The sequence below is a fragment of the Capricornis sumatraensis genome, chromosome 2 (genome assembly GCF_032405125.1).
Source record: "Capricornis sumatraensis isolate serow.1 chromosome 2, serow.2, whole genome shotgun sequence".
Classification (NCBI taxonomy): Eukaryota; Metazoa; Chordata; class Mammalia; order Artiodactyla; family Bovidae; genus Capricornis; species Capricornis sumatraensis.
Genome location: NC_091070.1, coordinates 43,825,897 through 43,846,835, shown reverse-complemented (window position 1 = coordinate 43,846,835; position 20,939 = coordinate 43,825,897). Strand labels below are relative to the sequence as shown.

General features: G+C 42.8%; 1 protein-coding gene and 1 pseudogene across 1 annotated transcript in view; both read right to left on the bottom strand.

Moving 5' to 3' along the window:
• Positions 1–2,735: 2,735 nt before the first annotated feature.
• LOC138074381 (TAR DNA-binding protein 43-like) lies at positions 2,736–5,367 on the bottom strand (annotated as a pseudogene).
• A 6,553-nt stretch (positions 5,368–11,920) lies between these two features.
• GLDN (gliomedin) overlaps positions 11,921–20,939 on the bottom strand; it is a 60,976-nt gene continuing 51,957 nt past the window's right edge. Inside the window, exons 9-10 of the mRNA XM_068963556.1 lie at positions 19,916–20,066; positions 11,921–17,142 (exon numbers count right to left, since the gene is read on the bottom strand). Coding sequence (XP_068819657.1) covers positions 16,665–17,142; positions 19,916–20,066 — 629 coding nt within the window. The 3' untranslated portion in view covers positions 11,921–16,664. The remainder of the gene's footprint in view (positions 17,143–19,915; positions 20,067–20,939) is intronic.

The following is a 20,939-nucleotide window of genomic DNA, read 5'->3' as shown; positions in this document are numbered from 1 at the left end:
GGGAAGGTGGAGGGCCTATGTTAACATTAGCCAGAGTACATCTAGAGCAAAAGAGAGGTAGGGTAAAGAGAAAGAGAAATCAAACAGAAAGATGGCTACCTCTTCTGCCAAATGAAGCAGGTTGCCGGTATTTATTTCATCTCCAGACTCTTTGGAATGAGGCTCACCAAATAAGACAGGAAACCGCTGTCATGCAGCTGTGCCTTTAGCCTTTCTACTGTACTGGAAGGATCAAAGAAGCTAGAAAGAATGGAGGGATCCTAGGCTTTTCTTTCTTTCTTTCTTTTTTTTTTTTGTGGTGGCAACAAAAATTTTTATTCAACTGGTTCAGAAAAAAATTTTGAAATGAATGCATTTAGATAACCAAATACACTTTAAAAACAAATCTTTGCCAAATAGTTTACTTTAAACTTCAAAACAATTTTTTTGTAATGTATAATTAACTAACCATAGCTATGTCATACCATAAACATGCCAATAGATGGTTGTTCTCAACATTCAAATCTTTCTAAGACTGGTAACCAGATTTATGCAAGTGTTAATAAGGGATTAAAACCATGACCTTGACAAAGTTAACTTACCCTGAGCTCTTTGAAGTTTTGTCTGTTTAGTCTTTGGAGGTCCCTGAATATTATTTTAAGTGTTACCATTTTACTTCTGCTGGATAATACTGCAAGTGCTAAAATGTAAAAATCACGTAGTACAAGGTTTGGAGATCATGCAGTTTCGATGCAGAAAAATATTAAATTAAGGCAAGATACTTTTACTGAGGAAACTGAATAAAATGATGTGGTGACCGTAAGTCTGAAGGATGGCTTCATTTATAAAATTTTAACATGTAACCTCTAAAATGACAAATTTATTTATCATAATCTAATTAGATAAGGGCATTAAGTAAATTATCAGCACAAAACTGTCATTCTTCCATTAGAAAAGGAGCTCGACTCTCATAGAAGTTAGTTACAATTTAAGTACAATAGAGAAGCAATATATTACTGCTTTTACATACTTAACAATGCATCTCCAGTGTCTGAGTTTTGTAAGCTATTTTATCAATATTGTTCGCTTTTCCATTGGCTCAGACTGTAAAGGAATCTGCCTGCAATGGAGGAGGCCTGTGTTGGATCCCTGAGTTGGGAAGATCCCGTTGAGAAGGGAATGGCAATCCACTCCAGTATTCTTGCCTGGAGAATTCCTTGGACAGAGGAGCCTGGAAGGCTATATATAGCCCACAGGGTTGCAAAGAGTCAGACACAATTGAGCAACTAACACGTTTACACCTTTATCAATAAAACTCTATTTCCTCACTTTTGGAAGACAAAGACCATTTCGCTTAACACTTCCACAGATAGACAACCCACTTTGCTAGTTCTTAAAGCTATCAGGCTTCTTGACAGATTTCAGGCACAAGATTATTTGTGGTTTCTTCTACTTTATCCTTATTGCAATTAATCCCCAACTAGAAAGGTGCTGATATTCCTTGCATTTCAATTGACAAGCTTTGCTACGAAGCATTTTAAAATAATTAACATTGTTTTGCCCACTCCTTCAAATATGAATATTTTTAGAAGTCATGATTTCTCAAAGGAGATTTATATAGGCCATGCAAATAGAACATCACCCATATGCACAAAGGCACTAAGAAAAAGCTAGAGGGTACTGCTTAGCATTTTAGCTGCAGTCACCTAGACATTAAAAACTAGATTTGAAAAAGCAAAACAAAAACTTTTCATTTTGGGCAATGCAAGAACAAATAGCAGTTGAATCTGGGTATCAGCTGTCTATGCATGACAAGTGAGAAATCCATTTGACTTCAGACAACTTTTCAAATAAGTTTATTTGAAGCAAAATAAACTATTACCAAGAAACTTCATGAAAATTTCAACTCAAAAGGGTCAAAAAAGGAGAATTAACTGCTTTGAGTTTTTTGCATTCAGGGCTGCAAACCAAATACATATTATCACTTAAGTCAGTTTTATTTAAGAATTTCCAACATTGACAACTCTTGTAAAGAGCATCCAAGCACAGGAGACAGAGCTGCAGCACACAGCATTCTTATGGGTAAGCCACAGACATCTGAACTTCCACCTTACTTGGAGACACCGTGAGGTCACTAGTGAACTCTGCTTCCAAGTACTCCTGCAAAGCACACCATAAGCTCAGTACATGTTCTCAGCCCCTCAGCTTCAGTTCACATTACCACACTTACAGATCTGTGACAGAAGAGAACACACACCATACAGCATTCACAGTAGTTGACAAAAAGGGAAAATACAAACATCATTTCACTTAACACATTCAGCTAACGTAGGTTAACTAAGAACAAACCTAAAAGTCTTCCAACAGATGCAGATGTCCTTTGAATGCAAAAAACATTTGTATGCTATTTGCTATCACTGCTCTCAGCACACTCTCTTACCAAAGCCACAGGACTGAGAGACACATCTTGCCAAGTTAAAAAATATCCGTTATGCACCACCAAATCTCTGCACACGCTCTTTCCTTTCTTCGCTCATACTGGCACCGTCATCAATCCCACACAAGGTTTCAGAGGTTTTAACAGGCCTCTGGTTCCATATCACAGCCTTGCATTCACAGCATTGATACAAGTCCATGAAATAAAGAGTAGTGTATAAAAATGAGACACGTACTATCAAAGATGCAGCTTGTGCAGCGTGATAAGAATTCTTGAATGAGAAAGCATGTAGACAGAAGTATTCCTATGGTAGAATTATTTACAGCACTACTTTCACCAAAGTGCTTCTTCCATAAACATTTGAAATGAGATGAACTGCAAAGATTAAACGAAGGCTTTGTATTGTACTTTTGTACATGAAAGAGACAAGTGTTAAAAAAACAAAAACAAAAGAACCAAGCACTGTGACACCATGCTCTCCAAAGAGATTTCCCAAGGAAAAAACTTGATATGGTGGGGTTTGAATGAAAACAAGAAAAACGTAGTTCTAATCAATCGTTTCCATTTTGAGCATGCAAAGAATTCACTTCACAAGTCCATGGATAAAATATTGCAGGAGAAACATTTTGATATCAATTGTAGTGTGTTGGTCAATAGCAGTTCACTTTCAAACACTCAATACTTCAACCCTTTATGTAACAAAACTTTAAAAATTTAGCTCTTTTTCTAAAGAAAAATGCCAGATATACTGCTGAATATACTCCACACTGAACAAGCCAATTTTAGAAAGCTGTGGTACATATACACAATGGAGTATTACTCAGCCGTTAAAAAGAATACATTTGAATCAGTTCTAATGAGGTGGATGAAACTGGAGCCTATTATACAGAGTGAAGTACGCCAGAAAGAAAAACACCAATACAGTATACTAACGCATATATATGGAATTTAGAAAGATGGTAATGATAACCCTGTATGTGAGACAGCAAAAGAGACACAGATGTATAGAACAGTCTTTTGGACTCTGTGGGAGAGGGAGAGGATGGGATGATTTAGAAGAATGGCATTGAAACGTATAATATCATATATAAAACGAATTGCCAGTCTAGGTTTGATGCATGAGACTGGATGCTTGGGGCTGGTGCACTGGGATGACCCAGAGGGATGGTACAGGGAAGGAGGAGGGAGGGGGTTCAGGATGGGGAACACGTATATACCTGTGGTGGATTCATGTTGATGTATGGCAAAACCAATACAATATTGTAAAGTGATTAACCTTCAATTAAAATAAATAAATTTATATTAAAAAAATAAAAATTCTTAAATACATATTTTACAATATACTTACCATGCGTTTAGAAAAATTTGAATTACCACCAGTTTATACAAACTAACCATAACCCAATGTCAACATTCCCTAGCCAGAAGATTCAGAATCCATGCTTGGGCCAAAGCCTACATTAAAACCACTGCCTGCATTTGATGCTGATCTACAACCAATTGCTGCACCTGAATTAGAACCACTCTAAGAGTTATTTCCAGTACCAAAAGCCTGACTTGGCTCCCTCTGCATGCTGCCTTGGCTTTGGTTATGACCTGAGAGGCCTGGCTGGTTCTGGTGACTGGCTAACATGCCCATCACACCCCAGCTGCTGTGCAGAGCTGCAGCCATCATTGCTGGACTAATGCAAAAAGCACCAACATTCCTCCGTCTGCCCATATTACTCCCTGGTGGCTCAGAGGTTAAAGGATCTGCCCCCAATGTGGGAGACCTGGGTTCGATCCGTGGGTCAGGAGATCCCCTGGAGAAGGAAATGGTAACCCACTCCAGTATCCTTGCCTGGAGAATCCCATGGACAGAGAAGCCTGGTAGGCTACAGTCCATGGGGTCGCAAAGAGTCAGACACGACTGAGCAACTTCATCCTATTTCCCAAACCAGCTCCGCCCTCTCTACTGCTCATCTACCAAATCCACCCTGACTCCCAAAGCCACCTGGATCACCACCACATCTTCCACTGCTGTTGCTATTGTGTTTAGGTTCAGCCTTGGATATATGTATGCCAGTTCCTTTAATGGTCACGTCCTCTCCACAGAGAGACTGGGCAACCTGATCATCTGCAAATGGAACAAAGGCAAAAGCCCTGAACAGCATGGGATTGAAGACATCTACCACTTCCCGTACTGGGAAAAGAACTGCTGCAGCTCATCAGCAGTTGTGTCCTCTGTACAGCACCCAGTAAACACTTTTCTGCTTCCCAAAGGCTCCTCTGTGCTTTGCTTAGAATTTGGAAGTTTACAGTCACACTGTTGTCCATCTATCACATGTTGCTGTGACATGACTTTCACCTGGGTTTCATATTCTGTAAAATGAACCAAGTCAAATCCTTTCAAATGACCAGTTTTTAGAATATGCATTTATTTGGCTGTGTCGGGTGTTATTAGTTGTGGCATGTGAACTTTTAGTTGTGGCATGTGGGATCTGTTAATAATCCCCTGAACAGGGACCGAACCCAGGCCCTCTGTATTGGGAGTGCAGAGTCTTAGCCACTGGGCCACCAAGGAAGTCCTGGAATGACCAGTATCTTTCTTGACCTGAACCCTAAGAACCTCTCCAAGGGTACTAAAATACTCTTTTAGATCCTGCCGTTTCCCATGGGAGACCCAACACTATTTCTGGACTGCTTGTCTCGTGGTCACTGCTGACGGAGCATCCATTTTTCTTTTGTCCTTGTTGTGGTAGTTGCCATCATACACCAGATTCCCTCAGCCAGCCTTAGGGGCATGCAGAATACCTCTACCAGCTGGACACCTCTCATATACTGAGGCACTGGCTTCCTGTAGGGCAGACCACGTGCCCCTAGAAGCTGGGCTGCATTGTCCCATCATTTTATGATGGTATTCCAATGGGCTCGTCATTTTCATCTTTGGTTACCCGAATATATTCAGACATCTTTGCTTGCCTTTCTGCTAGGAAGCCCGACAAAGAAACTGAAGCAGTGAGGAATCCTACAGCAATCTGGCTACCACTTCACTACCACACCCCTGGGTTTCTTTCTGAGAGGCAGGAAAGAGCAGTTACTCACAGTGTGGGCTCTGGTATCTGACTTCTCAAATTTGAATCTTAATTTCACCATTTACAAACTGAGTTAGAGTGAATTTCTTAGTATCTTTTAATCTGGAAAATGTGGATAATATTTATACCTTATGGACTTTCTATGAGAATTATATCAGATATGTGAAGCATTTGGTACACGTCTCACAGTCAGCACTCAAGTGAACTCTGATGACATTGATGTTGCCAACCACCATGGTATTGCTTTGGAGAAGATGAAGTATTTTACGCTGTTTGTGCAACAATTCTTAAGTTGACACAATGACCTCCATCCTCTAGCAATAAAATGTTCTTAAATATAAGTACCATTTGAAGATAGATAAATAATAAGGACTTACTATGGTAGCACTCTACTCAATACTCTGTACTGACCTACATGGGAAAAGAATATAAAAGAGTATCTATGTACCGTTATATATAACAGGGATCCTATAAAAGGGATCTACGTATATGTAAGAAAGAAAAATTACCATTCGGGATAGCATGACTTAACCCAGGTGAATAAAGGAAAATTCAGTTTTCTAGCTTTTCTTTTACTTTCACACTACAACTTCTGACACCAGATGTGTGGGAGTTTTCTCGCACTACAAAATTCTTGGATATTTGTTGGTGTCTTAAAATTCTACTCAGTTCTGACATCATCTCCCTGGAGATAGCACAAGAGCCCACAGGCTAAGGGCGCGTCCTGCACAGGTGCCCCTGCTTCAGACGCCAAACCCAAGTCCATGCAGTTTCCTGTGCTTCTGAAGTTCCAGCGACTTCCTCCTTGGTTGAGATTAATTTGCAACAGCATCTCACAGAATTCAGAGGACCGTTTTCCTTACTAGATTACCACTATAAAATGATAAAACTCAGGAATAGCCAGATGGAAGAGATGCATAGGGCAAGACATACCAAAAGGACTTGGAGCTTTCATGCCCCTCCCCCCGCCCCCCGCCCCCCGCCCCCCACATCTCCACATGTTCACCTATAAGTTCTCCAAACCGTGTCCTTTTGGATTTTTATGGAGACTTCATCATATAGGCATGATTGATTGAATCATTTGCCACTGGTGATTTATTCAACCTCCAACTCCGCTCCCCTCCCTGGAGGTTGCAGTGGGACTGAAAGTTTCAATCCTAATCATGGCTGGCTATACTGGTAAGTAGTCCCTGTGTTTACGTTACCTAGGGACTTTCCAAAAGTCACTTCATTAACAACAAAAGACACTTTAATGGCGCTCATCACAGGAAATTTTGAGGTCTAGGAGCTCTATGCCAGAAAGTAGACAAAGACCAATATATATTTATTATAAATCATGAAATTATATCAGGTTCAGCAACCTGAAATTAGGTGTAGGTCAAATCCAGCCCACACCCTTTTTGTGCAGTCTGCAAGCTAAGAATGGTTTTTATATTTTTAAATAGTTAAAACCGGGACTTCTCTGGTGGTCCAATGGTAAAGAATCCCCGGTCCAGAAAAATTCCACACTTCGCGGGGCAGCTAAGCCTGTGAACCACCCCTGCTGAAGCCCATGGGCCTAGGTAGAGCCCGTGCTCCACAACAAGAGAAACCATGGCGACATGAAGCCTGTGCACAGGAGGAGGAGCTCCCGCTCGCCACAACTAGAGAAAGCCCGTGCACAGCAATGAAGACCCAGCACGGACAAGAATAGATTTGTTTTTAAAAGTCATCTTTAAAAAGAATAGTTAAAACCATTTTGTGACACATAAAATGATAAAATTCAAATGTCAGCGTCCATAAACCAAGCTGTATTGGAATCAGCCATGCTCACTCATTGACCTATTGTTTGTGAGTTTTTTAGCCACAGCAGCAGAATTCAGGAGTTGCAACAGAGATGGTGTGGCCCACAGAACCTAAAATATTTATTATCAAGCCTTTTACAGAAAATAAATTTGCCAACAAGCGATCTAATGCATCCTCGAATTTCCCCATTATTTCTAAATGATCACAAACGGCAATTTGGAAACGGCCGACCCGGCTAGCCCCATCCCAGATGGCAGAGTCCCAACCTTTTCCTGGCCAGGTCCTCACCTTGGTGTGGCAACCTTCTTTTGCTGGGAGTTTAATTTTCTTTGAAGCTTGGCAAAAAGCTTCTTTGGAGCTGATCTTCAAGTCCGTGGTCTGGTCTTCAGCTTTCTCTGCCTTCCACTGCAGAAGTCAAGAGCCTCTTTGCATGCTGTTAAGGAGGCCCTGGGCTTTCCACGTAACTTTCAGTTGGCAATTGCTCTCACCTGTTTATTATCTTTTTTCCTTAGCAAGAACCACCTGATTTCACGATCCTTTGGTTCCCTGTTTCTTCATGATCTCCAACACCTGATACGTAACACTAGCTGATGCATTCCTTTCCCACTGCTACCTCATTCCAGTTTCCCACTAATGAAAGCTTTAATGATTGGACCAGCTCATCTCACTGGCCATTTTTGCTCAGTCACCATCAGCCATGAGGTCCCTGTTACAAACAGGGTGGTGGATGATTCAGCTCCAAAGCTGCATCAGCAGTTTCTTTCTGGGACCACTTCAGATTAGGGATGCCAGATTTAGCAAATATAAATACAGAACTCCCAGTTAAATAATGAATTTTGGATAAATAAAACTTTTAGTGTAAGTATGTGCTTAGTCACTCAGTCACGTCTGATTCTTTGCAACCCTTTGGACTGTAACCATGGACGGTCCATGGTAGTTCTCAGGCAAGAATACTGGAGTGGGTTGCCATTTCATTTTCCAGGGGATCTTCCTGACTCAGGGATTGAACCCATGTGTCCTGCATTCAGTTCAGTTCAGTTCAGTCACTCAGTGTGTCCGACTCTTTGTGACCCCATGAACCACAGCACGCCAGGCCTCTCTGTCCATCACCAGCTCCTGGAGTCCACCCAAACCCATGTCCATCGAGTCGATGATGCCATACAACCATCTCATCCTCTGTCGTCCCCTTCTCCTCTTGCCCTCAATCTCTCCCAGCATCAGGGTCTTTTCCAATGAATCAGCTCTTCACATCAGGTGGCCAAAGTATTGAAGTTTCAGCCTCAACATCAGTCCTTCCAATGAACACCCAGGACTGATCTCCTTTAGGATGGACTGGTTGGATCTCCTTGCAGTCCAAGGGACTCTCAAGAGTCTTCTCCAACACCACAGTTCAAAAGCATCAATTCTTTGGTGCTCAGCTTTCTTTATAGTCCAACTCTCACATTCATACATGACCAGTGGAAAAACCATAGCCTTGACTAGATGGACCTTTGTTAGCAAAGTAATGTCTCTGCTTTTTAATATGCTGTCTAGGTTGGACTTTCCTTCCAAGGAGCAAGCGTCTTTTAATTTCATGGCTGCAATCGCCATCCACAGTGATTTTGGAGCCCAGAAAAATAAAGTCAGAGACTGTTTCCACTGTTTCCCCATCTATCTGCCATGAATTGATGGGACCAGATGCCATGACCTTAGTTTGCTGAATGTTGAGCTTTAAGCCAACTTTTTCACTCTCCTCTTTCCCTGCATTACAGGCAGATTCTTTACCCACTGAGCCATCTGGGAAGCCCCTAGTATAAGTATAGAAAGAAAGAAAATGAAGTCGCTCAGTCATGTCTGACTCTTTACGACCCCATGGACAGTAGCCTGCACCAGGCTCCTCTGTCCATGGGATTTTCTAGGCAAGAGTACTGGAGTGGGTTGCCATTTCCTTCTCCAGGGAATCTTCCTGACCCATAGTATAAGTATATCCCCTGCCATTTCTGGGACATATTTAAATTTAAAAATTGTTATTTATCTGAAATTAAAGTTTAGCTGGGCAACCTGCATTTCACCTGGCAACTCTACAACAGGTTCCTCGGGAAGCAAATTCTGAGATGGAGCTTAGTTAGCAGGGTGTCATTAAACAGTGCCCTTACTATCAATACCTTTGGGAGGTCTGCAGGAGTAGGAAGCAGGATAGCAGAAAGAAAAGTCTGTGATGCAGGCCCAGTGACAGGTCTGGCTGAGCCACGGGGATCTCTGGTACTAGAATGGCCCTTTACAGCAGTTCCAAGTTGGGCTGAATTGTCCAAGCCTTTATACTCACACTGATCCATCACTGGATGAGGAGATGCTTCCTGGGTGAAGCAAATCTCTGCAGACAAGGCAAATCCTGAAGGGTCTGACAGCTGAAGGCTATATCCTGACAGCACTCCCAGCACCAGGGGCAGAAAGTCTTTCCTGATGTGGAATCCATGTAGTGGGTACGTCACAGTGTTTACTATGCTTGCAGAGAGGATAAAAACATTGGCCAGAGAGAGTAAATGATGTTTAAGAAGGATATCAATGGACATGAGCTTGATCAAACTCTGGGACATTGTGAAGGACAGGGAAACCTGGCATGTTGCAGTCCACGGGGTTGCAAAGAGTCAGACACGACTTGGCAACTGAAAAACAACAACAAGGACTTTTCCATTTGGGCATCTATGATGCTCAAGTGAAATAATGAAATGACGTGTTCCATTGCCTAGAAGAGACCATGACACATAGATGGTAAGCACCAGGCAGCAGTTACATTGATGTCTCCAAAAAATTTGGGCAGGAAGTGTTGTCCAATGGTGAGGCAATTTTTAGAGTAACAAGCAGCGCTGTGCCAGCTTATTTATCTACCTCTTGGAAGGTGACGACTGTTGAGGAATTCTTTGTTGGGGAGTGTTCTATGCCTGAGTAGGCTTAAATTGGAGAAGGCAATGGCACCCCACTCCAGTACTCTTGCCTGGAAAATCCTATGAACGAAGGAGCCTGGTAGGCTGCAGTCCATGGGGTCACTAAGAGTTGGACATGACTGAGCGACTTCCCTTTCACTTTTCACTTTCATGCATTGGAGAAGGAAATGGCAACCCACTCCAGTGTGCTTGCCTGGAGAATCCCAGCGACGGGGGAGCCTGGTGGGCTGCCGTCTATGGGGTTGCACAGAGTCAGACATGACTGAAATGACTTAGCAGTAGCAGGCTTAAATTGGCAAATTCCTCTAGATAAAGCTTTTTAAAAAGGAACGCCTTTTGAAAAAAATCTTCAAAGTTAATTACTGTCTTTTTCCAAAGACCAGATCCTTCTCTTGGACATGTATGAGTAAGGTGGAATCCATGATCATAAAGTTAGGACACTTAAGCTGTGATGTTAGGTGAAACTTCTCTGGGTTCACTTTTCTAGGCTTTAAAATGAGAAGCTTGGAATGGTTTTTATGTGAAGGTTCTATCTAGTGTTGACCTTTTGTAATCCTGTGATTGTGTATGTGGCTTCTTGGCAAATGAATTTGGAACACTAACCAAGCCAGGTTGCTAGACACAAGACTTTATCAATTTTAGAATTAATTTTTTTAGATTTTTAGAAAGTAGTTTAACAACCACTGTTCAAGTAGCTCAATTTTTGAGGCTGATCATGACGTTGTTTGGAGGGGAAAGTAGGGAGACAGGTTAATTTCTTATTTTAAATCTTACAGTGAACAGCTATAAAACTGGATATGTTAGCATCCTATGCAAAGTCTGAACGGTCCAGGTAAAGGGGAAAGGCTATTTTCTCTGAGGACTTTTATTTCTATTTTTGCTTCATATTATTTTAATGACAAAAGTCATCAGCAGTGCATGCCTGGGCCTGCCAGGAACAGAGACTCTTCTGGGGAAGGTTATAAAGAAGTTCTCTAGGTCAAAACAATGGGTCCTTGAATTTTTTTTTTCATGATTTGAGGGCAGTTTTACTGTAAATTTGTAGCATGACTAAGGGACCATTTTTTTGGTGGCCTGAAGTGTTAACTCCCTAGTCATACAGATCAGCAGAGAGACACTGTTGATGCTGTGTGCCTCTCACTCAGCTCAGCAGCCCCTGAATAAGGCTGAAAGAATAACAGGGTTGCTCTGGTTCCCTGAAGGTTTGAAATATAAAAGTACCACTTATGATTTATCAAGAATCATATAATTTTTAGAGCACTTTTCATTTCACATAGAAAAACCGAAGGAGGTAAGTAGTACTATCCACATTTTACAGATGACACAGAGCTTCTGAGAGATTGAAAGACTTGCCCAAATTCACACAAATCCAATTTTTAAAATTCCTTCTCTGTTTAGCCTGTAACATCATGTCCTTTTTAGTTGCCTAAACTAAGCCAATAAACTAACAAATCTTCATTGCACTTAGGTCTGTATCTAGTTTTAGTAACTAGCAGCACATTTTTCATGTTTTCTGATAGAGAAAACCATCCATATTAATGACTTTTTTCAGTACTCAGAAGGAGCCAGCAAACTATGAGAGTTTGAATAGAGAAGCAACAAATTTGAATATAATTCTACCACAATACTGGTTTTTGGTTATTTTTTCTTCTAAACATTATGTATAAATTAACAGGAGGTAATAACAGTACACTTGTTTCAACATGTGATTATGTTCAGCAATGATTATTTTTATTGACTAATTAAAGTTAAATAAATTACAACCAAAAAAGATACATTCACCATGATCCATTCGTTGTTCAAAATAGCTTAGAATCTGTGGTTACAGATTGGAAATGATGGCTTTTAATGATGTGGTTCACCAGGTCATAGCAGCTGCATGAAAACTGAAAAGCTCCGTCGTGAACCTCTCCTTTAGATGGTCTGTGATCAGCTGGTCACAGTCAAAATGTAGTCAGTGCAGTTAGAAAGAGACACCTGGTTCTTTAAGAATTTTAGAGTCTTGTTTGACTTTTTATCTTGCAACCTTGGAAGGTAACAGACTGTGGAGGCACCTAAGATCAGAACTCCTCATTTTAAAACTTTCCTCCCAGGATTCGTTCTTTGTCATAACACCTGGACTAAGTGATAGGACACAATATCAGTTTGCAAGAAAATGCTTTGAAATGGGTCCACCCAACCTCTGAGGTTGAGAGGGATGGTTCTGTTTACTCTCTGGTGGGAAGTTATTGGCTTTAGATTAAAGAATTAGGGAATTATCTGGTTTGATTCTGACATCAGAAGTGCAAATGTTTGAAAAGTGCTTTAAAGTAACTTTGCTTATAAGCATCAATGTAAACTGCTAAAATGATATCTTGACTTAAAAACATTAACTGGTACCTTCTATTTTAGCAGTGAGCTCAAACCTTTTTTAAAATCAAGCACTGTTTGCAGGAAAGAATGAGTAAAATCTGAATTCTTTTCACTCTGTAAAGACAAACTTTTCAATCCTATTATGAAATTACTCACTAATTTTTGTTTGTTGGTCAAACTCAGTTGTCCTTATATTACTCTACCATAGTAAAAAAAAAAAAAAGAGAGAGCGAGAAATCCCGATCTATATGTCTCTAGCAGTGAGTATATGATTCCTTACCAACAGTTAAGGGTGCCAAGATAAATCAAATACCAAGACTGAGGTTTCTAAAACTTTTTCTAAAAGAAATATGGGCTAATTCAATAACTAATCTCTTTTGGTTGTTACTGTATGTACAGTTAGTATTGTGTATATTACTATTATAATCATCACTATGAAATTATATACATATTCAGGTCCCCTGTGTCCAGAAACAGCCAACATATATTTTTAAATACTTTAAAAGAAGAGTACCACATATTAAACACATTGATCTTGAACATGAAACTCTATTTTACTTTGTTATAAAACATGAATCTGAAGAGGACATTTTTTTAAAAAGCTGTGATGACATGACACAACCAATCTAATTAAAAAGTGGGGGAAAAGTTTCAAATACCCATTATTTTGAGAACACAGCAACAACAAATTCCCTCATAGCTGCCTAGGTTTATTCAGGGGGTGTGGAGACTCAAATGTTTCAATCTGCACATTCCCTGAGTTTTAAAATGCTTCCACTAACATGGTATAAAACCAGGACTCAGGGCCACTGAGAATCAATGATGCTCCAGTGAAAAAGTTTCAGAAGCTCCCCCCTAACACATACATGTACTCAGTGAGGGCAAATTGCCGAAAACATCTTTACATAAGTATTTCCCTAGGTCTCTTTCCTGACCGTAGGACCCCAGGACTCCTCTCTACTCTCTGTGGCCCTGCCTGGACCTCAGTGCTGGGCTGAAGGGTGTCTGAAGAACCGAGTTGGCAGAAAATATGTGTATTTAAGGGCATTTAGGAGCAAGTACACAGAAGAACTATATGAAAAGATCTTAATGACCCAGATAACCACGATGGTGTGATCACCCACCTAGAACCAGACATCCTGTAGTATGAAGTCAAGTGGGCCTTAGGAAGCATCACCACAAAGCTAGTGAAGGTGATGGAATTCCAGTTGAGCTATTTCAAACCCTAAAAGATGATGATGTTAGAGTCCTGCATTCAATATGCCAGCAAATTTGGAAAACTCAGCAGTGGCCACAGGACTCCTGAGGCCTGTTTTCATTCCAATGAAAAGGTCAGTTTTCATTCCAATCCCAAAGAAAGGCAGCACCAAAGAATGTTCAAACTACTGCACAATTGCACTCGTCTCACACTTTACCAACGTAATGCTCAAAATTCTTCAAGCCAGGCTTCAACAGTACGTGAACTGTGAACTTCCAGATGTTCAAGCTGGATTTAGAAAAGGCAGAGGAACCAGAGATCAAATTGAAAAATCTGCTGTAACACAGAAAAAGCAAGAAAGTTCCAGAAAAACATCTATTTCTGCTTTATTGACTATGCCAAAGCCTTTGACTGTGTGGATCACAATAAACTGTGAAAAATTCTTCAACAGATGGGAATACCAGACCACCTGACCTGCCTCTTGAGAAACCTGTATGCAGGTCAGGAAGCAACAGTTAGAACTGGACATGGAACAACAGACTGGTTCCAAACTGGGAAAGGGGTACATCAAGGCTGTATATTGTCACCCTGCTTATTTAACTTATATGCAGAGTACATCACACGAAATGCTGGGCTGGATGAAGCACAAGCTGGAATCAAGATTACCGGGAGAAATATCAATAACCTCAGATATGCAGATGACACCATCCTTATGGCAGAAAGCAAAGAAGAACTAAAAAGCCTCTTGATGAAAGTAAAAGAGGAGAGTGAAAAAGCTGACTTAAAACTCAACATTCAAAAAATTAAGATCATGGCATCCGGTCCCATCACGGCAAATAGATGGGGAAGCAATGCAAACAGTGAGAGACTTTATTTTCTTGGGCTCCAAAATCATGGTGACTGCAGCCATGAAGACGCTTGCTCCTTGGAAGAAAATCTATGACCAACCTAGACAACATACTAAAAAGCAGAGACATTACTTTGCTAACAAAGGTCCATCTAGTCAAAGCTATGGTTTTTCCAGTAGTCATGTATGGATGAGAGAGTTGGACTATAAAGAAAGCTGAGTGCCAAAGAATTGATGCTTTTGAACTGTGGTGTAAGAGAAGACTCTTGAGAGTCCCTTGGACTGCAAGGAGATCCAACCAGTCCATCCTAAAGGAGATCAGTCCTGAATATTCATTGGAAGGACTGATGCTGAAGCTGAAGCTCCAATTCTTTGGCCACCTGATGTGAAGAACTGACTCCTTAGAAAAGACTCTGATGCTGGGAAAGATTGAAGGCAGGAGGAGAAGGGGACGACAGAGGATGAGATGGCTGGATGGCATCACCGACTCGATGGACCTGAGTTTGAGTGAGCTCTGGGAGTTAGTGATGGACAGGGAAGCCTGCATGCTGCAGCCCATGGGGTTGCAAAGAGTAAACACAACTGAGCGACTGAACTGAACTAGGAGCAAGTTAAACTGGATTTTCTCCTGGCATCCAAAGGGACCAGATCACATTCTTTAAAACTATATTTGGGTAGTTATAAAGTAATTGTTCACCAATTAAAATTTTTTAAAAAGTCACAAGGAGAAAAAAGCCAGATAACACATATTAAAAAGAAAAACTACATTAGGGTAAGAACAGTTCATTAACTGCTCTTTTGGGGGACACACTTAATTTTATGCTGTTCTCACCCTTGCGCTTTACTATAAACTCAAAGCATATAAATGACCACTTTTTAGTCTGAAACAAAAAAAATATAACAAACAGGCTCAGGTGAATAAGCCCTTCTAAGAATCAGGCTCACTTTACTATTCTAGATCAGGGGTTGGCAAACTACTGCTGTAAAGGGCCAGAAGATAAATGTTTTAGGTTTGGGGAGCTGTTACTCAACTTTCTTAGAGTGATTCAACACTGCCAGTATACAGCAAAAGTAGTCACAGCCTATAATACGCCGGTGACTGTGATAATACGCAAATGCCTCTGATTGTGTTGAATAAAACTATTTACAGAAACGATGGGCTGCTTTTGGCCCAAGGGTCACAGTTTGCCCATCCCTGTTCTAGATAATACCCACGAATGGCACCTTTCTTCTGAAAACTGCAAAGTGCCTCTCAAGGTTCTCGCTGGATTAATGTCCACTTGCACAGTGTTTGCTCTGAGAGCAGATCCAGATCTAGGGCAGAAAGACCCTGCAAGACCTGCAGGCTCAATGTTTACGAGCCCAGCTGCAGGTCGGCATGGTCAGAAATTGACAGGAATCCAGAAGCGCCTGTTTCTGCTTCAATGCAGGCAGCTATTCCTGCTGTGGCTAATTTTGGTGTGGTAATCAGGAGCTAAGGATGATGCCCACTTTGACGCTCTGGTGGCAGGTGAAGATGCAGAGAAAGGTAATAAGTTAAGAGTAATAAGGTACCTCAACAGCCTTAAAGGGTCAGTGCAACTTCCAAAACAATAAACATAAGTCGGCACTAAGGAAATTATTGCTCAGGCCACCAGGCTGATCAACTCAGAGGTAAATCTGCTCAGCCATGGCTAAAAGCCAAAAATAAAATCCAAAACCAAATATATAAAAGTTGCGAGAGCAGCAACAGCTAGGAATCACAGAATTCCCTACAGGTAAGGAAATCTTACCAATCAGCTTAGCCAGCCCTTTCATATTACCAGTGGGAAAAACAAGACCTAAAGAGGCAGAGGTAACTTGCCCAGCTAGTTTGTGAAGGAATTACCAAATGCCAGCCATCTTTGAGTTCCAGTCTGTTATTTCCCCCTACAGAATCAGAATTAAAGGGGAAACACCACATAAGCGCCCATGTCGTGAGATTATGACAGCTAATTACCTGACCGCCCTTAAAGACAAGTTTCCTATTGGGACACAGATGGTACCAGAGAACAGCTGAAATTTACTGAGGGGAATAGAAGGCTTCCTATCACTGGTGTAATGCAGCTGACAGAAATTGCACAGGATAAAGCATTAAATGGCCATCTTCCCAAGAATACAAATGCTGGTCTCTCATATTGTATGATAACATGGCAAGAACAGACTGGGAAGTTCTTAGAGCAAAGTTTGCATTGATCTGTTTCCCTCCTAACAGATCAAAGGCAAACGTTATCCTCGTATCTTTGGTGTCAGTGACATAGAGGATCCCTCGGGCAATGAAGGCATTGCCAGCCTTGGACTTGGGGTATGTAGTGTTGATGTGCTGCACCACGGAGAAGGTCCTCGCCTCCAGCTGTGCAACAAGGATGCTTGAGCCGTCCACGCTGGAAGCATAGATAATCCAAAGGCCCTTTTCATCTACAGCTAAATTGAAGTACGTCTTGGAATTTGCAAAAAGGTATTTTCGATCAAAATACAAGGCATTTTCAAGCTTCAGAGTTTGGGATGTTTCTTTGCCAAATTCAAACCTGAAATGTGTAAAAAAAAAAAAGTAGATATGAGACACCATTTTTACGGACAAGGGTGGTTTTTAGGCTCCTCTGTTCACCTAGGGTGGGGCCTGGGATTCTGCCTTTCTAGTAAGTTGCAGGTTGCGCTCATTCTGCTATTACATCTGCAACACAGTGAGGATGCAGAGGCTGGTGACTGCATCTCAGTGTCCACCTACTAACCATGTGACCCTGGTAAAAGTCCTTCACTTCCTGAATCCTCAGGTGTCTGCTGACCTCCTGATATGCCCTCTCAAAGCTGCAAGGGGCCTTAAAAGATAATCTAGTCTGTCATTTCATTTTACTAATGAGAAAAGGAGATGTGACCAGCTCAGGGATACAGATAAGCAGTTTAAACTTAGGCTTTTGATCTCCACATTTGGGGTGATTCCTCTACTCCACGCTGGAGTTTTAAGATAAAAATTTCACAGCAGGCTCAATGAAGGAAGTCAGCAGCTGAGAAGTGAAGGAGCAAACTCATGGCTGTGAAGTCACTTTTCTTTCTTGGATAAACAAGGAGATCAATGAAGTGACGGCGTGAAACCCCATGCCCCTCAGCTCCTGGAGGCTGTTTGATCTGGCAGACTCCAAACCTACATCATAGCAAAGTGGATTTTGATTCAGCTTCAGGAATGAAAATTCAGGGACTCAAGGTTAAAAGAAAAGAAAAGCACTAGAGGGCGCCATTGAGCAACAGAAGAACTGTGACAGGTGCGAAGCTGCAGGTCTGCACTGGAGTACAGCAAGCTTGAAACCAGTTAAGAAATCCTGAAGTAAATTTGAAAAGAAACTAGATAAGAGTGAGGGCTTGATAAGGTCTTTCATGCCCATCTCTGCTCTCAGGGCTCCCTTCCTCTGAATGCCAGGGATTCAGGACTGCCACTGGGTCCCTGTCTGATACTGGCACTTACCGTTGCTTTTCTTCAAGAGGCTCATCTCTTCCAGCAAAAAAGGGTCTAATTCCAGTCTGCCTCTGATTCTCCTCCCAGACTGTAGCCAGGCACTAGAGCAGGGCCCCAGTATAGTTGTTCTAACCTCACACAAGCTTAGTGTCATTAGAAGCCACTCTTTCTTAGGGTGGCCAATCCTCCTCTGGGCCTCATTTACCCCAGAATACCCCACGTAACTGCTCTCAGTTGCTCAGTCATGTGTGACCCTTTTGTGATCCCATGCAGTGTAGCCTGCCAGGCTCCTCTGTCCAAGGGATCTCCCAGGAAAGAATACTGGAGTGGATAGCCATTCCCTTCTACAGGGAATCTTCCCGTAGATTGAATAGCTTTGATTGAGCCTGTTTGGCAGGTGGATTCTTTACCACTGTGCCACCTGGGTGGCTCTATATATGGCAGCCACAAGGCTTCCTAGTGGTAAAGACCCTGCCTGCCAAGGCAGGAGACAAAAGAGATGTGTGTTGGATTGCTGGTCTGGGAAGATCCCCTGGAGGAGAGAATGGCAATCCACTCCATATTCTTGCCTAGAGAATCCCATGGACAGAGGAGGCTGGTGGGCTACAGTCCATGGGGTCGCAAAGAGTCGGACATGACTGAAGCGAATTGGCACATGTTCACATGCAGGGAGCCACGGGACTGAATGGGAACAAACGTCACAGAAAGCAGTGTGTGGGGCGAGAGGGCTTCTGAATGGGTGGCGGGTCAGTTATCTTTTTCTTTTAGTGCAAGATTCTGTCTAGATGAGGTAGCCAGGAGGTGCTGAGGTGGTGAGGGAACCCAGGGGGGGAGGTGGTGCAGAGGCACAGAAGGGGGTGCCTCCAGCCACAGCTGACATGTGTGTCTGATGTGGTTGGTTTGACCACATGATGTACTAGCAAGCCCCTGCCCATGAAGGAATCCAGTCCTCCCTCAAGATACAGGTCTCTTGTTTGGAATGATGAGGACCATGGCTTTCATAACACTGGAATTGTCATTTCCAATGGGAGTACAGTTGGAGGGCTGCAGAGGTTCTCATCCATCTTTCCATTTGTAGTGAGGACACAGAAATTACCGGAAGTGGTGTCTCTCCTCTGAGGTCACAAATAAGTAGGTGGGAGGGTTGGAACTTGACTGAGTTCACTGCTCCCTTGATTTGCCCAAGATGACATCTGCTTCTAAAGCCCAGCACTTGATTTCTTCTTGAGCCATGCAGACAACCTTTAGCAATTCTTGTGCAGAGCCAGGAAGCCTGGGCCGCTGTCCTGGGCCCCGACTACCTGGGTGGCCACCTCTCCTGCCCATGGGAAAATGGCGAGCATGTGGAGGCGGCTTGGTGAGGGCTCTGTCGGGACGACAGAACCACCTGAAGGCCTTGCAGTCTCTAGTTCTCAGAGATCTCAGCTGCGACATGAAATTCTTCACACCCAACAGTTTTCAGAACAAAACTGATTTGGGGGTGTGACACCTTCCTGCCAGAGGGAGGCCTGGATTCTGCTCTTTCTTTCCTAAAGGGTAAGAAAGCTTCCGCGCGCTCCCCCGCTGCCCCCAATCCCCCCATCACTCCCAGCTTCCTTCTCTCTGGCCCTGAACTTACACTTGGTTCCAGACCAGCAATAAATGCAGTGGGGGCTCACTCCTTGTGGCCTGCGGTTCATTCAGTCAGCAAACCCTGACTGACCTCTGGCTGTGTGCCAGGCCCCAGGAACATAAAGAGGGTAGAACCACAGTCCCTTCCCTTAAGTAGCTGAAGTGTGACTAAAGCGCCACGCACGGTAGGTGCTAGCTGGGATGGGTGAGGAGGGGCAGCGGGGCCCTGAAGGACTCACCTCACTATGGTGTTGGAGCCTCCCTTGTGGTAGTAGAGAGAGTTATTGTGAACAGTGTGCCCACAGCCGTGGAAATAGTATGGGAGGTGGACGAGCGTGTAACTGCCGTTCAGCAGTGAGGGCTGGTCTTCGAATTCCTTCACCCTGATGCCTGTAGGAGGGAAATCAGGGAAAGGCAGTCACAGCTCGGAGGGGAGTCGGGGGAGGAGGGGTAAAAGGACAGAAGGTGAGATTCAGACGTCCTGCAAGGGTCCTTGTCCAGTTTCAAGATCCTAGGCTCCCAAACCCCAAGGCCAATTCTCTCCCGTGGATTCCTGAACCATCTTTTGAAACACAGTAACCAGAGTTGCCTTTGCTCCTCCCAGGAAAACGGTACCATGCCCTCCCCTACAATTTCATCAACTTTTCCGTCGGACTGCCACAGGCCTGCATCGTGAAGAGCACCTGTGCGGTCACCTCCCACCACGGCACTCCAAGGGGGCCATGCTGCCTCAGTGGCCTTGCTCTTCCCTTTAGAGTCACAGATTCCCTTTCAGCTGGTCATCTGGACAGTTACTGCCAGCTGATGAGTGTGCCTGGATGAAACCAAAGTAGCATGTCTGAGCTGGTGCTCTGACTAGTAGGCATGGCCAGGCCTCTTCCGGCCTGGGGCCACTGCAATCCCTGACCACATCTGTTTGGGACAGTGTGGTGCAGTGGACCTTCGAGACGGTACCTCACCCACTCCCCTGGGCTCTCAGATACTGCAGAATCTGAGAAAAGTGGCCAAAAGGATTCTCCTTAAAGAAAGAGAGCCTGTGCAAAAAAAAAAGGTCTCTGGCATTTCTTCTTCATTATGGTTTCAGGGTTGATAAAGGGTTAATCAGTCAGGATAAAGGGTTTATCAGTTTCCTCCCGGACATTTTGCCAAAAAGCAAGTGGAGGTGCCCTGGTCATGTCCCTATTATCTGAACTGTGAGGCTTGTCACCAGTGTGCTCAACTGAGAAGAGCATTCTGCCCACTCATTTCGGCTTTCTAAAATTA